The sequence below is a fragment of the Podarcis vaucheri genome, assembly GCF_965113315.1.
Source record: "Podarcis vaucheri genome assembly, chromosome: 2".
NCBI lineage: Eukaryota > Metazoa > Chordata > Lepidosauria > Squamata > Lacertidae > Podarcis > Podarcis vaucheri.
Window position 1 is genome coordinate 78032205 of NC_138760.1, and position 14962 is coordinate 78047166.

General features: G+C 44.6%; 1 protein-coding gene across 1 annotated transcript; it reads right to left on the reverse strand.

Annotated features, from left to right (window-relative positions):
- Positions 1 to 456: 456 nt before the first annotated feature.
- Positions 457 to 14718, reverse strand: LOC309527720 (uncharacterized protein C3orf18). The gene is made up of 5 exons (XM_082214621.1): positions 14591 to 14718; positions 9488 to 9893; positions 8076 to 8101; positions 6492 to 6621; positions 457 to 4301 (listed from the first exon to the last, which is right to left on the reverse strand). Exons 2-5 carry the CDS (start codon positions 9719 to 9721, stop codon positions 4230 to 4232), a joined length of 462 nt encoding a protein of 153 aa, XP_082070747.1. The 5' UTR covers positions 9722 to 9893; positions 14591 to 14718; the 3' UTR covers positions 457 to 4229.
- Positions 14719 to 14962: the final 244 nt, after the last annotated feature.

Sequence of the window (14962 nt, forward strand, 5' to 3'; positions counted from 1 at the left end):
TCTGAAGTAAGGTAGCCTTCTGGAGAGCAGCTGGTCAGGCGTTCCAGAGCCATGGAGCCACCACAGAAAAGACTCTCTTTCTTGTGTTTCCCCAAACCTTGCTGATCTAAGTAGTGGGGCAGGTTAGGGGCTGCTGTAGACCTTATAGCCAGCACTTTGAATTTGACTAAAAACATGCTTGCAACTAGTGCACCTCAAAATTTCCTCCAGATGGTTGGGGGGCCACCTTCCACCCCATCCTAGTGGGTCCCAAATAGAGCAAGAATTATCTCCCCTCCTATTAGCATACATCTCTGCTGAATCAAAAGTCCTCCCATAAGCGCAAGGACACCAACTGTTTTTCACCCTATGAGTTTACTACAGAAAGCTGTCACATACCAGACAAAACATTGACAGCCATTTACCAAGTAATACTCTTCAGGATCAGCAAGCAGAGCAAGTAAAACACACGCTTGGTTTCACATAAATATTTTAATAACGTCTCAAATACAGGAACATATTGCAATGGTTATCCTACATTACGCAGAGACTTCCAAGTACCATGTAAGAAAGGGCTATTGCATTCGAAGAATACGATGGTACACAAGCCTAACAAATACCTGCGCTGCCCTTTCAGTGAAGCCATCAGCACTACATTACTGAAAGCCTTCCAGATGCAGGGCAGAAAGGAACTGGTAATAATATCCCATTTCCTTTCCAGAACCATTCATACTATATATAGCATGCCCTTCAGAAACAGCCTATGATCAAAGTGCACATTTCTACCAAATATGCAGTAAGTTAATCACTCAGCCTCTATGTTTTCAAGTGCCTGAGAATTGCAAGGATTTCAGTTAATGGCACTTCATGGAGCATATTGTTGCCTTTGGAAACAAATTTCATTTTCCAGTCATTTTTTATTTTATTTTTTTGCTTCAGTGATGAGAATGCTAAAGAGCCAATGCTGTCAGTGAGAAAAAGAAACCCAGCACTGCAAAGAATAGAGCAGCCTTTGCCAACCAGGTGCCCTCCAAATGTTTTGAGGATATACTGTCCTGGGTAGGTGAGCATTGTAGTCCAAAACTTATGGTTGGCAAAGGGTGGTGCACAACTTCTGAGTAGCAGCTGCTGCCTGCTAACGAACCACCTGATAATTCAGTGTTGGAGGCCTTACTGCCAACCTCCAATGCCTCAATATACTTCACTGAATAAGCTACAGCCTTATTGAATGCCATCAATGCCAGCCATGGTTGCTGTCTTACAGATCTGGGTTGCAATGGAAATTGAAGTCACAGTGAAAGATATCTGTGAACTGTAGATTCAGCTGAGCCCTTGGAATCTTTTGAGAGTCTTTCTTTCTTTCTTTCTCTCTTTCTTTCTTTCAAAAGGAGTGTCAGGTAGGACTGGTGGAGGGAATTGTGTTACTGGTGTTTGTGTGAATGCCCTCGGGAAATGATCATTGAATGAGAAAGTTTTCATGATCCAATGCGATTATACACCCCAAAAGTGAAGAAGATACATAGGGAGTAGGGAGACTTAACACTGATTGCAAAGTTCTAATTCATGGAGTTTGACACTATATACTCACGTCGCCAGTCATATGTATTATACACCTCTACACACACGTTTTACAGGTCTAGAAAAGACCTGAGTGGCAAACTTGCATGCACAGGCCGGGGTGGGGGGCACATTCAGTGACAACACATCAACAGTACCGCTCTGCATATGTCAGGCCACTTACTCATCTGCATGACAGCAGAGCATCTCAAATCTATCATATGGATCCAGCTTTACATGATCACAACCTGCCTCTTGCATGAAACAAATGTGCCAAGCAAAAAAATTCTATCAAGGGAGGAAAGAGAAACTGGGTTTAGAAGGTTAAAGGATTGAAATGAGGTTTCTCTGACGTTTTCCCCCCAGCTTCCCATTTTGTTCCCAATGGAAACTGAAGTGCATTTCGGATGCTGTAGCTCTCATGGGAGCACAGAAGAGAACAGCCAGGATACTCTCATCCCCCACAAACACTTCAATATGAAATCCTACTTATACTGCGCCACACTTTACTTTGCCCTGATAAGCAGCACACACATAAATAAGTAGTTTGTGGTTAGCTTCGGAACCTGCACTAAAGTGCACAGATGCCCACAAATGTCAATACTTGCACAGTGGCCCTTCTACGCTTCACTCCATCTCCCATCCTCCCTGACCATTAGTCATCCTGGTTGGGGCTGATGGAGTTGTGGTCAAAAACATCTGGAGGGGTACAAGGAGCTATGATGCTGAACTGCACAGTGATCGTGGATAGCAGAAGGGCTTTTTACCTGCCCACGCTTTGGCTTTTCTCTTTGTGCACTAATGACATCGTAGGGCACAACCAACCACCAACAGCAGGAGGGTCCAAACTAAGCTCTCCCATTTTCCATCAAGAAACACTGTCCCTTTGATTGTACTTCGATTGTACTTTACTTCAATGCTTCTTGACTGATTTGTTACAGCAGTTTCGTGTAATGGCTATTTGGTTTGTCTCCTCGAACGTGGAGGTGGAAAGACAGGATAGGAATCTAATAAATACGTAAATATCAAGAGGGTTTCAGAAACAGGCATAGACATAATCAGACCACAAAGACTGACCTAACGCAGCTCCTGGCTGCTACTGCAAATTCCTGAGTATGTAAGCCACCACTGGGGAGGAGAACAAAAACTATCATATTCACAATTCTAAAAGAAAATTTCAGTGTTCCAAAATATCCCTGTTCAACCATAAGGAACCTGAGCTCCCAGCAAAGACAGTATGGGGCTTTACATCAGCATCACTATTGTTCCCTTGTGTTCTACATCAGCATTTGCCAGCCTGGTGCTTTGCAGATGTTTCACACTACAACTCCCATCAGCCCTCAGGCTGGCTGGGGCTGATGGGAGATGTAGTCCAAGACATATGGAGGGCATCTGATTGGAAAAGGCTGTTCCAGAGGAACGGTAATCCCCTCTCTTCCTTGTTCCTATGCTGAAAATAAGGGGGGCAAAACAAAATCTGCATTCTACACCCCGAGCCCTTCGAGCATTCTATTTTTAGTCGAAAGCTGGGATATAAATTATCTTAATATATGTATAAATAAATAACAACATTCTCCTTCCCACCCTACCAGGGGTGTAAAATAAAACTGTGTTAACTTACATGTACTGAGGTTTGCCTGCATTGTAGGATTTATTCGATTTAGTAACTATCACAAAATTTGGAATATCTTCAGCATGGAACACAGAGCCAGGTCAGAACAAGAACCTAATATACAAAACTGTCCTGCGCTTTTTGCTTTTCTTGTAATGTTCTTGAATATTTTCAAAAGAATGCAAAAAGAACCTTGAATGCAGATCCTGTGGCAGACACAGATCAGGCTTTTAACAGTTCTGTATGGACATAAACCCATATCTGATTAAGTATATGCAAGAATATGCATGTGCACACAATACTCTTCCAAAAGCAACTGGTCTTGGCTGAAGAAGGATGGGATAAATCATCTCAAAATCCATGAGTTACATATTGCTGCTCCTACTTTTAAGACTCTCCCTTTAGTTAAGTGCTCAGGAGAGGTAGCCCTTCTGATATGGGAGAGTCCCCAGCTTCTAGAAGCCACACTCTACAGCATCATCTTGCAAATGGTCCTCAAGGTGAGCTAGCTAGAGTACCTGGGCTGGAGAAATATAATAGAAGGTCGCAAGGAAAATTCTGGACCTTGTGCTCATGCTTAAGGTCAGCCTCTTATGCGCATGAAACATGAGATGGGACAACCAAGTGCACATCATAATATAGGCTTGAGTCCAGATAACAGACACAACTGCCCAGGCTTCCAGTGCCAGAAAGATGCACCCACATATCTGAGAATGGGAGTCTATTGCATGGAGTGGATTGGGTTAACCTGCAAGATTCTGACGTTAGGATACTCTGACAACAACCCAATGGAGGAAGGCCTTAGAAACTGATGCTCTCGTTCCTAACTGTAGCCTGTCACAATGCATGTTCTTATCAATTTATCTCAAATAACCTTGCACTTTTCAGCACACACAGCTTGGTATTGACATTACCAATCAAGCTCTGAGTGAAGTAGCTTCTTGATGGCAACAGATTCCCAACAGGCTTCACACTGGTTCCTGGCACCTTCTCCCCCAGCTGGAATCAATGGTCACTGTCCGTGGTAAGTTGCTAGCTGGCTGGTGTCACCCTCCTGTCTCTCGGACTGAGGAAGCACTGCTCATGCATTGATGGCGTTTGCAACATCTGTGAACACAAGGCGACTAGGTCTCTGGAGCACCCCTTGATTTGTCTGTAACCCAAAAAAAGAAATTGGAAAGAGACGGTGGTGGAAACAGATTTAAGAAGGAATTTGTGTGTACTTTACCCTCATCTGCTTCTCTGGGACCTGTAAAATGTTGCCCTCATAGGCAATCCTATGACAAAAGTAATAGTGAGCCAAATTCTTAAAGGTCCATGTATCGTAAAAGTAAACACACAACTAATCTCTTGCTCTCTGGTGGCCTGGGTGGCAGGAAGTGGTTGTCCACAAACAAATATTGTTAGGGGAAGAAAAACACCAGGTGGGCAGGGAGGGATAAATGAAGCAAAAATTGAATGCAGGTGTTGCAACTGCTACTGTCATGGCCCTGGACTTGGAATAGGGAGGAAAACACACTAGGAGAGGCCCCTGCAGTACCCGCCTCACTGGAGTGTTGTCAGGAAGGGGACCCAAGGAGCTGGCACTGCCAGGTGGGTAAGGAGGTAGCCTTACCCTCCTCTGACTTTTCAGAACCCCCACTTGGTGGCACCCAATCACTACCACCCTATAGCCAGGGGCAGCTCCATCTGCTCACTTCTAAGCCATCTGCTATTTCTAAGCATGTTCCACTTTGGCTTAAAATCCCGCTAAACTGCCTCAAAAGCTGTTTGTGTTTTTTTTTTTTTATAATATTGCAGAACTGATTTCATCACGCTGAACCAGTAGCTCGTAATCTCCTTAGTTATCAATGTGAACGTGAACAGGTTCTTTGCTGGCATGAGCTTGTCGCTCTGATCACGAGCCAAGATAAGTTTCTCAAAGCTACCAGGATTTCTCTACTGATCTATTACAGGATAGGTTCAGGTACAAGAGAAGGGTCTACTCTATTCCATTCCCGCCACCTGCACAGAAACATACCGGATCTTCCTGTTCCTGCTGGCTAAGCTTTTAGAGAAAATGCGAAGAGAAAACAAACATACATTGTGAGATCAGCTAACGCTTCTCCTTTCCTCTCCTCCTTTACGGAAGCCATGGCTCAGTTCTGGAACTTGTTTCTATGCAAAAGCTTAATTTGAAGCATGCAGCTCAATAGTAAAGATTTCTTCTGAGCATTTGTGAAGCGTTTCTCCCTCATCACTTTTTAACACATGGTTTTTATAGAACTCTGAGAGTTGCAGCCAATATAGGTTCCACTCTGTATCATCTTGACTTCAATACTTGCTTTACATTAAATGAAGGCAGAAGGTAGGTCAGGATCTAATGGATGATTGCTGGCTATTTGCAGTAGATTAGCAAGGTTTTAGTATTCTCAAGGGTGAAACAGCAGCAGCAACAAAAACTCTTTACTCCCACAAATTATGTTGCTGCAAAGTATTTTTTTTATGGGGGTGGGAGGGGAACCAGGCATGTATTTTTGAGTGAAAGAGCTTGCAAGTTTGGTGCTGGTGCTGATCGCAAATTCCTGGGCTGAGCTTCCAGCCGGCCTGAGTTACTATTTTACACCCAACTGTCATTGGGGAACCTCACAGTGCTAGTAATAAAAAAACACACACCACACACACACACACTCCAAAGGAGATCCTTCAGGCCTGGTCACCCCTGCTTTACATGCATGAGATACCAGGTTCAATCCCAGAAACTCTACTTAAAGAACTTATGTCTGAAGAATTGTATCTTAAGCCTTGGAGAGCCACTGCCATTCAAGAGTAGGCAACACTGGGTTATGTGGACCAATGGTCTGATGCAGTATAAAAGCAGTTTCACACATTTAGGACAATGATTATAGGGCCATTACAACTGCCATCTATACAGTTCAGCTGAACAAATGAATCTTCCAGGTGTCTCCTGCATTCAGGTTCCACTCAGTTCGTTTAATTAGCATTAGAGGTTGCAATCCTTTGTGCACTTACTAAAAGCAGCTCCCATTGAAATCAGAAAGTTGTGTGCGTGTGTCTGCGCGCGCACACACACATATTGTTGCAATAACTTCAGCTAATCCTTTATAATCACTTACAGAAACCTTTTAATTTTGGCACTAAAATTGATCACAAATTCCAATCCCATATATGTACTTTGAAAAAGGGGGAAAGAGTCATGGCTTCAGAAGGAAAAGCAGCACAGAAAATCTTCTTCTAACCTGATGTGGGTCTAGCCTGGAGCCATGCAAGCAGAGATGATCACAATACCCCTTTAAGATACCAAACTATCAATGCCTTGGTCGGGGGCGGGAGGGAGGATTACCTTATTCTGTGAAGCTTGCAAAGAAGCAGCATCTCTGCCATGCTCCAACAGCTCTTGTTCCAGCTCATCCTGTTCTTCAGCAGGATCAAAGTTGTACATGGGCATGAGCTGATGTCGCAACTTCTCTAGTCTACAGAGGGGAAACGGACAGTGAAAATTCCACCACTGTGAAGTTATCAGACTGCGCAGGATCATCAATGTTCCAGTTTTTGCTCAGCAACCGTTTAGAATTTAAGTACTCTGAGCAGGGACCACATCACCAAAGTTGCATTTAGGCTGAAATCCTATACGTATGTACTTGGGAGAAAAATCTCATTGAACTCAATGGGACTTATTTCTGAGGAGGCATGTATAAGATTGCTTTAACGGTACAATCTTTGGCTTGGTTCAGTCTCTGCTGCCTAAGTGCAGAGGTTATTATGAGGCATCTGATCAAGATCTGTATTTTAAAATGAGCTTAAAAAGATATGTTTGCAAATGTTTGTATGTTTCATGCTGGCAGAAACCAGCTGGCTAAGTGCTCTGGCAGCTGTTTATCTTCCTAAACAGGGCCCCTCTGATTTATAGCAGTAGCAGGAGACACGTTTCTCAAAGTTGTAAAAGGAAATTACAGGCTGGGAGCAAAGGTTACAGTGACCCTACATATTACAGAATAAAATCAAGCTGCAAAAACACTAATTAAGAGTTGGTAAATAGTAAAAATTATTGTTTAACAGAAAATAATACTAGGTGCCTCCCATCAGACTCGAGCCACATCTTCCTAAGGTTAAAGGGCAAGAGCTAATAGGAACAGCAGCTGGCTGGGAAAGGGAGTTGTAAATTGAAGAGGTTTGAAGCTGTTTTGAAGCTGTTTTTACTAAGTTCCTTTCCTTCTAAAAATCTGTCTATGTTAATGTATGGAATTTATTGGCTAAATGTAATTATGCAAAGGATTTAAAAGTAAGAAATGTTAGATTCTTATGTTAGATTCTTATTTCATTGATGGTGTGTGAGAAGGTGAACCCAAGATCTCTGTTTAAGATAAAATTTAAAACCATGAGCCATCTGTTTTAGCCATCTGTTTTGGAATGAATAGGGCAATAGGGCAATAGGGCAATAGGGCAATAGGGCAATAGGGCAAAGATGATCTGGTAATTAAGGTGCCTTGTCGAGGCAAATGTAAGATATATGGCTACTTGTCTGCCATTTATGGATAGAAGGAAATATAGCTCTTTGTCTCCCATAAAAGGTAATAGGAAATGGGTGTATCTTTTATGATTGGTTCTAGCAAACAGCCAATAGGAATTTCAACGAGGCTGATTGGACAGAGGCAGCCAAAGGAGGAGCAAAGGGGCTGGGCTGAGGAAATATAAGTGCTGGCCATCAGGGCTAGAGTGGGCAGAGCTTTGGTAACCATAAACCACTGTGTCTCTCGTTTATTTGTCTGACAAATAAATTATTATTTTAATTTCTCTATTGCTGCTTTGAATATTTCATTCCAGCTAAGCGTTAACCACAAGCAGGGTGCTACAATTACAGGAGATTTTCAAATACAGAAACAATCAGTCTCTAAAAATTGCTTTACCAACAGCAAGGAGCACTTACCGTTTCCTCTTCCTGATATATAAAACCTAGAAAAGCAGAAAGTTGTTGTAAGTACTGGAGAAACCTTTTCACACCAATTCCTAGGAAAAACAAGTACTGTATACTCTTTGGCATGCAAAATTACATTGAGTGCAATGGGGCTTACTCCTAGGAAAGCAGGTATAGGATTGGGGCATTCGTGTACACGAATGCACACTAGGAAGAACTACCGTATTTTTCGCCCTATAGGACGCACTTTTTCCCCTCCAAAAATGAAGGGGAAATCTGGGTGCGTCCTATGGGGCGAATGCAGGCTTTTGCTGAAGCTTGGAGAGCGAGAGGGGTCGGTGCTCACCGACCCCTCTCGCTCTCCAGGCTTCAGGAAGACATCCGCAGCCTAGGCAGCCTTGTGGGAGGTCCCGCAGGGCTGTCTAGGCTGCGGATAGCAGCCTGCTTCCTGGAGCGTCGGGCGCCCTGGAAGCAGAGTGCCCGGCACTTCGGGAACACATCCGCAGCCTAGGCAGCCCTGCGGGAGGTCCCGCAGGGATGTCTAGGCTGCGGATAGCAGCCTGCCACCCAGCACGAGGGGCGCCCTGAAGCAGAGCGCCCCCCGCGCCCGGCAGACATCCGCAGCGTGGGGAGCCTTGCAGGAGTTCCCCGCAGGGCTCCCCACGCTGCGAATAGCAGCCTGCCGCCCGGCGGGTGGGGCGCCCTGATGCAGAGCATCCCTCGCGCCGGGCAGACATCGGCCAGCCCCACAAGCTCGGGGGACAGCAGGGAGGCGCAGCGCCGCCATCCCGCTGTTCCTCGACCTGGTTCGGTTTCCCCAACCTGCTTGGGGGGAGGGGAATAAAGGGGAAAAAATTCAGAAGGAAAAAAAATCATAATCAGAAGGAAACCTCACTCCCAAATAAGCCCATATTGGATTGCAGCTTAATTTACAGTGCAACCCTTGGAAGCAAGTCACACTGTGTTCAACTACCTTACTCTCAGGAAAATATGAATGGGATTGCAACCTTAGGCTGCAACCCTATACACATGCTTACCTTGGAGCAAGCCCCATTAAGCGCAACATGACTTACTTCTGGGTAGACATGCACTGGCTTGGACTTCATCTCTGAAGCCAACGCTATAGCTAGACTTAATAATTATTCCCTTTTCCTAGGAAATGGCAGTTCTGTGTTTTTGGAGAGAAGGGGTGTCTTGGGATCTCTAACAGAGGATTTTAAACACCCAAATGAGAAAATAATTCCCAGGGTCCTTCGGTGAAAAGCCATGCCATTTAAACTGATACATGATCAAGGTAGACTGGCACCCAAGGACTGGCCCAGTCTTAGGCATTTTTGTACCCTACTTGAAATATTATAGTGGAGCTCCTGAACTAAGCAATCTGCAGCCCTCCCATAGGAACCACATGGTAGACACTGTCTTACCATAGCAACAGCCAACCCAATCACAGTGATGATGCCGAAGGACAGCAGCATGGTCCCCATGCCAGAACCATTGCCAGCCACATCTGGAATTTTGGTGCTGTTAAAGCTGCTAGTTTCAGGAGTCAGCGTAGCAGTTTCTGATCCAGCACCGTCAACAGTCATCCCATGGTCTGGCTCGGAAGTGCGAGTGCCACTGTGGTACAAAGTGTTCGCAGTGGATGTGCTATAATTCATTTTAGGCCAGAGCTTTTGGTTGTCTTCTCCTTGGTTGATGTCTTGAACAACCAAGTTCTTACTTTTCTGCTGCAAAGTGCATTTCCTTGCCTCTTCAGTCAAGAAGCCTGATGGGAAAGCTCTTTCCTTGCATTTTCTTCCCTTGCTCTTCTGAAGTCCTATTGGCTAATCTCTAGCAATAGAGGGGAAAGGATAAATCAGTCGTTACCTTCCAAGGTATCCTTACAGCAACCCTATAAATTAGACTGGTATTCTTAGGACCATATTATAGATGAAGAGCTGAGGAGGGAGAGCTGCCTAAGACCAGCCCAGTTCATTCATGGTTGAGCTGAAATCTGAACCAAACTCTTAACCACCTTAAAACACTAATACTGCAATCCTAGGCACATCTCCCCAGAAGCTAGTCTCAATGAATTCCTCTTTTAATTAGAACATTCTGTTTCGTTAGTAAGGCTATACTATAGTTACTCAGCTCAAGCCTTCTGGATGGTGGCATGTGCTATAAACATAGATGTGAGTCAATAAAGTAGAAATAAGTTTAGCTGAGTATCAAGTAACTCACCAGGTGGCCAGCTGACCTTCTGGAATCTCACATGGCCTAGTCAGGTGACCTACAGAAGTATCATGTGAGTGGACTTGAGTGTGGACAAGCAACAAGGGCACAGTACTTGAGGTGCCTTCAAGGCAAGACTCAATAGCAATATCCCATGCCTGTTATTAATCCTTACTACTGCACTTTTGGCAATGAAGCTTAGTTAACAACAGATCAGTACTCCTGAAATGAATCAAGTCATTTAAACATATCCTCACTATAACAATATCCTGTGATGTTAAGTTCGAAAAACAAACTACATGCATACATTGTGTGAAGCACTTCCTTTTGTTGCTAAGTTAGTTTTAATGAAAGAGCATGAATTCTTGAATTTTAAGAGAATGACTGTACAACCCTAGGCATCTTTACTCGTATGCAAGTCTCACTGAGTTCAATGGCATCTTCTCCCAACAGGAGGTAGTGGGCATAAGACTGCAGTTATATTTTATCTCTGGGCACTCCATAGTATTTATTACTACATTTTTTAAAAAAAATATGCCATTGACTTCCAGGTTAGCGCCTCCGGCAATGGCAGAATTCCTCTGATCGGGAGGAATCCGCTCCGTGGAAATCAGGGTCTGGCTGCCACGGCGAAGGCGGAGACCCACTGAAAACCACAGGCGGGAGAAGCTTGTGGACGTGGGATTCGGCTGGCACCTTTTGCGCCTCCCCTACTCGCAGGGAAACCCGGTTTCGGGGATCCGGAGCGACATGGGGTGAGTGGCGCGGTGCTTCAAATCGACTGCTTCTTTCATGGAGTGAAGCCGCATTGCTGTTGCAGGAGAGCGCTGACTTTTCCTGTGGACAATTTGATCTTAAAACAACTACCCGTGAGTAGAATGGAAAATTGGATTTTTAAACGTCTTAATTTGGCACCGAAACGGGGAGGTTTCAAACAGGAAGTCTGCCTTCCCCTTTTGTAAATAGATTGAAGCAAAGAGGCTGCAAGCTAAAGCCTTGGAAAGTTTTTCACAAAGGATTAAACTTCCATCGGTTAAATCATCAAACCCCCCTTGGAAGCAGGAGAAGAGGGGGGAAATTTAAGATCGCGTAAGCCTGCAGGAGAGAGTGAAGAAAGTCAAATTACCACCGCTCTGAACCTGGAAACGGGCTGCTAGTAAAAGTGAAATTTTGGATATGCTCATTGACTGTGAATAGATCGCCTGCTGACAGTAAGTTAAAGAAGAGAAATACATTGTTTCCATTGTCTCCTTCTGCGTTTAAAAAGGAGTAAAAGTAACTGAAAATTGAAACTAACTTTATTGTTTGAACTGTGCTTAAAAGGATTGATACAATTAGAAATTGTTTCCCCCTAGAGGAAGCCTTTGAAATTGTTACAAGAGCTGAGCTGGGGGAATTTCCACCTGCAAGATAAAACTGTGAGAATCTGGGATTGACCTTGGACTGTTAAGAATGTTGACAGAAGAAGCCTTAGTGGTTGCATTATGTAAGATTAATGATTCATTGGAACAGCTTCATAAGAAGACGGATGCGAGGACTATAAAAATTGATAATTTGGCACAAAAAGTCAATATTAATACTGTACAGAAATTATTCAGGAATCGATGCAGGGATCTATTTTGACATGGCAAATTGAGGAGAAGGTGGGGGAGAAAGTTTTTGCTGTGGAACCTAAAGTGGCACAAGTGGAGAGGGAGAGAGCCCCAGCCTTACAGTTGCAATTTGATGATTATAAGTTGATGCCTTTCAAGACTGAATTTAGAGAAAGTCAGACTTTTAGGATTGGAGCCCCGCTTGGACTGGAGAAAGAAAGTTGGCTAGATCCCCTCATGCAGGGGTTTATTGACCTTTGGGACCTGGACTTGGGTCAGGAGGAGACTGGAGTTGTGGGGACTGCCAGACTTGGAGGAACTTTGAAACACGACTGGAAATATCTTTTGAATTTCAGTTCTAACTATGGAGATTTGGCTGACTTGTCGAGAAGGAATAAAAATATTGCTAGATGGGGAATTTCCCGGAGATCTACCTTTCAGCATCAAAGGAAGGAAAATAAGAACAAGATCAGGAGAAGACAAAGTAAAGTGCATTTATAAATATGAAGAAGACTTGCAGAAGGGACCTGGAAAAGAGTTAAGAGCCTCGGACAGAAGATCACCAGGTTGATGGGCTATATGGAATTGACGGAAATGACTGGCAGAACCCGAGACCAGGGAGAAGAGACGGTGGAAGAATATTGGAAAAAGTTTAAAATCTATATATGGAAATAATGTAAAATTAATGAGTGTTAGAAAAATGTTGGAAGGGAATTATACGGCTTTAGTAGAAATATTTTAAGGAATTAAGTATAAATAAGTATTATAGTATTAATGGAAAATAAGGTTAAAATATGTTAAGATAATTACATGACAGAAAATAGAGAAAGATGGAAAGGATTTGCTGAAACAATTAATAGAAATGGAACACAAAAAGGGAGGTGAGAGGAGGTCGATGAAACAAGGGAATGAAAGACAGGATATTGAGATGGTATGATGTGTGTTTTCTGAATTGTTTTTGCTTTTGTTTTGTATAATGTGTTAATGTTAATGTTGTGTTCTGTATTGTTTATATATTGTATTGTATTGTATTGTATTGTATTGTATTCTCTTTTGCATTTTTTCTTCTTTTCTTCTTTTCTTTTCTTTTCTTCTTTTTGTAAGGTTTAAAAGCAATAAATACCATTTTTTAAAAAATTAAAAAATGCCATTGAAATGCCTTTTTTCCCTGTGCTAAAAGTTCCTAATGATTAAATCTTTCTTCTCTTCCAACTCCTAGAATGCACTTGCCCCCTTTTTTACATTTCCTCCTCCTGCCACACCATGCTTTTCTTTTAAATGAGAAAGCTAGAAACTCACCCTGCACATATATGCCAGCATTCAGGTGCTATGCATGTTTATTCAGCAGTCCCACTGTGTTCAGTTGGACTTACTCTCTCGTAAATGTGCAGCGCATTGCAACAGCCTCAGTTTTATTTTAACCCTTGAGGGTTGTTTTTAACCAGACACTATTTTTACCTTAATATTGCTACAGCTGAGTTGTCATCAGAGCTGACATTTTTAAAGAACTTTCAACCATGACCACAATATCACATCCCTAAGCAGCCCTAACCACTTTGAACCTCACCCATCATAGTACGTATGTGGTTAGGACTCTTTCCCCATCACTTCAGGTGTCCTTCTTTTCCCAGGAGAGGAGCATGCTCATGAGAATGAAGGAAACCAGGAAAGAACATTGGGACACTTTTTTATATAGAAGTCTATCTTCTAAAACAAACTCCACCCCGACTTTTCATTCACTTATTTAATTGCTCTGTAGTGAGAACTGTGTGGCTCAAACATGCAAATGGATTTTCATTTCCCAAGATTGATTATCACTGTTATACAAGACCAGCCTGGGTTTTTTGGGTGGAGGTGGGTGGGGAGCTATTTACCCGTATTCCCAAAGGCCCTGTTGAACCTCAAGAAGAATTGCCCGCTTGTCTGGGGCCTTGCATGGAAGTGCGCTTAAGCACTGAGAGAGAGAAAGAGAAAGAGAGTCAAAGAGAAACTTTGTCCGGGCAGAGCTCTGCTTATTGCAAGGGATGAGTCGGTTCCCAGCCACTTCTGAACTAAATCCAGCTCCCCGTCCCACTTCCCCAATTCCCAACGTGACAGACCAGGACAGCGAAAGGAAGCCTTCGAGGGAAAGGTACAACACATGATGGATGTCAGGGAACCGAGAATGATTTGGGGGTTTTTTTCCTGGGGTGGCTGGCTGGCCTGGCGCTCCTCCCGACCGCCTCCACCCATCTCCGTGGCCTGCTTAAGAGGTCAGCGCCGACCTCCTCGCTCCCTGCCGGGCGCGCGTGGCCGTGCCGGGCCCCGTTAGCAGCAGCCTAAACAAAACCATGATGATGACACCAGCACTTACGGAGGCGATCGCCGGGCAAGGAGGACCCGGGTCCCTTGCAAGTCCCGGAGACGCTGACCTGCCTGGGTTGGGAATGCAGCCCCCCGCCCAGCCCAGGATCGCGGAGGCCAAAGAGGGAGGGAGACGTTAGCCCCCCCCCGCCCCCTTCTTTTGACACTCTGGCGGAGCCCCGTCTGCAACTTGTGAGAGTGGCCCTGGCGAGGAGGGCAAAGAGATGAGGACCAGCCAGGGGCGCTTGTGCTGGACGTGGAAGACTCTTGCCCCCCTCTCCGCTTCCCATGCAATGGCCGCCTAGGCTGGGGACCTCAGCACATCGCTCTGGTTGCTGGGAGACTGGGTGGCTCCGGGGGCTTTGCTGCTATTCGGATTACCTGCACAGGAAAGCAGGAGCTGCTGCTGCTGCTGCCATGGTCTTACTTGCCATTGTTTTTCCCGAGATGCTGGGTGAAGCCCTTCCTCCCTCCCTCCTGTCACCGGCCCTCTTGATGCTCCGCTTTGATCTCCCCTTCTCCCTGGGATTGGCCAGTAGAGGACAGCGCTGTGGCTCGGGATTAGCCGGCCGGGATGTCACTCACAGCGGGGAGATGCCACCGCGAAGAGATGGGCTGCAATGCGAGCCCTGGAGATGAACGGCGAGAAGCCTGGATCCGGGCGCGTCTCGCGGTCGGCCGAAGGAAGCTCGCGTGCCCGGCAGGGCGAGGGAGCAGGCGCTTGAGCCGGTGAAAACTCTACTAGGGTTTTTC

Excerpts from the sequence above, each read along its gene's own strand:
- LOC309527720 (XM_082214621.1), bottom strand. The coding sequence starts at position 9,721 with ATGAATTATAGCACATCCACTGCGAACACTTTGTACCACAGTGGCACT. Across the intron at positions 6,622-8,075 it reads TATATCAGGAAGAGGAAACG|ACTAGAGAAGTTGCGACATC; the intron begins GTAAGTGCTCCT and ends TCCCCTCTGTAG. Across the intron at positions 4,302-6,491 it reads TGCAAGCTTCACAGAATAAG|ACAAATCAAGGGGTGCTCCA; the intron begins GTAATCCTCCCT and ends TTTGGGTTACAG.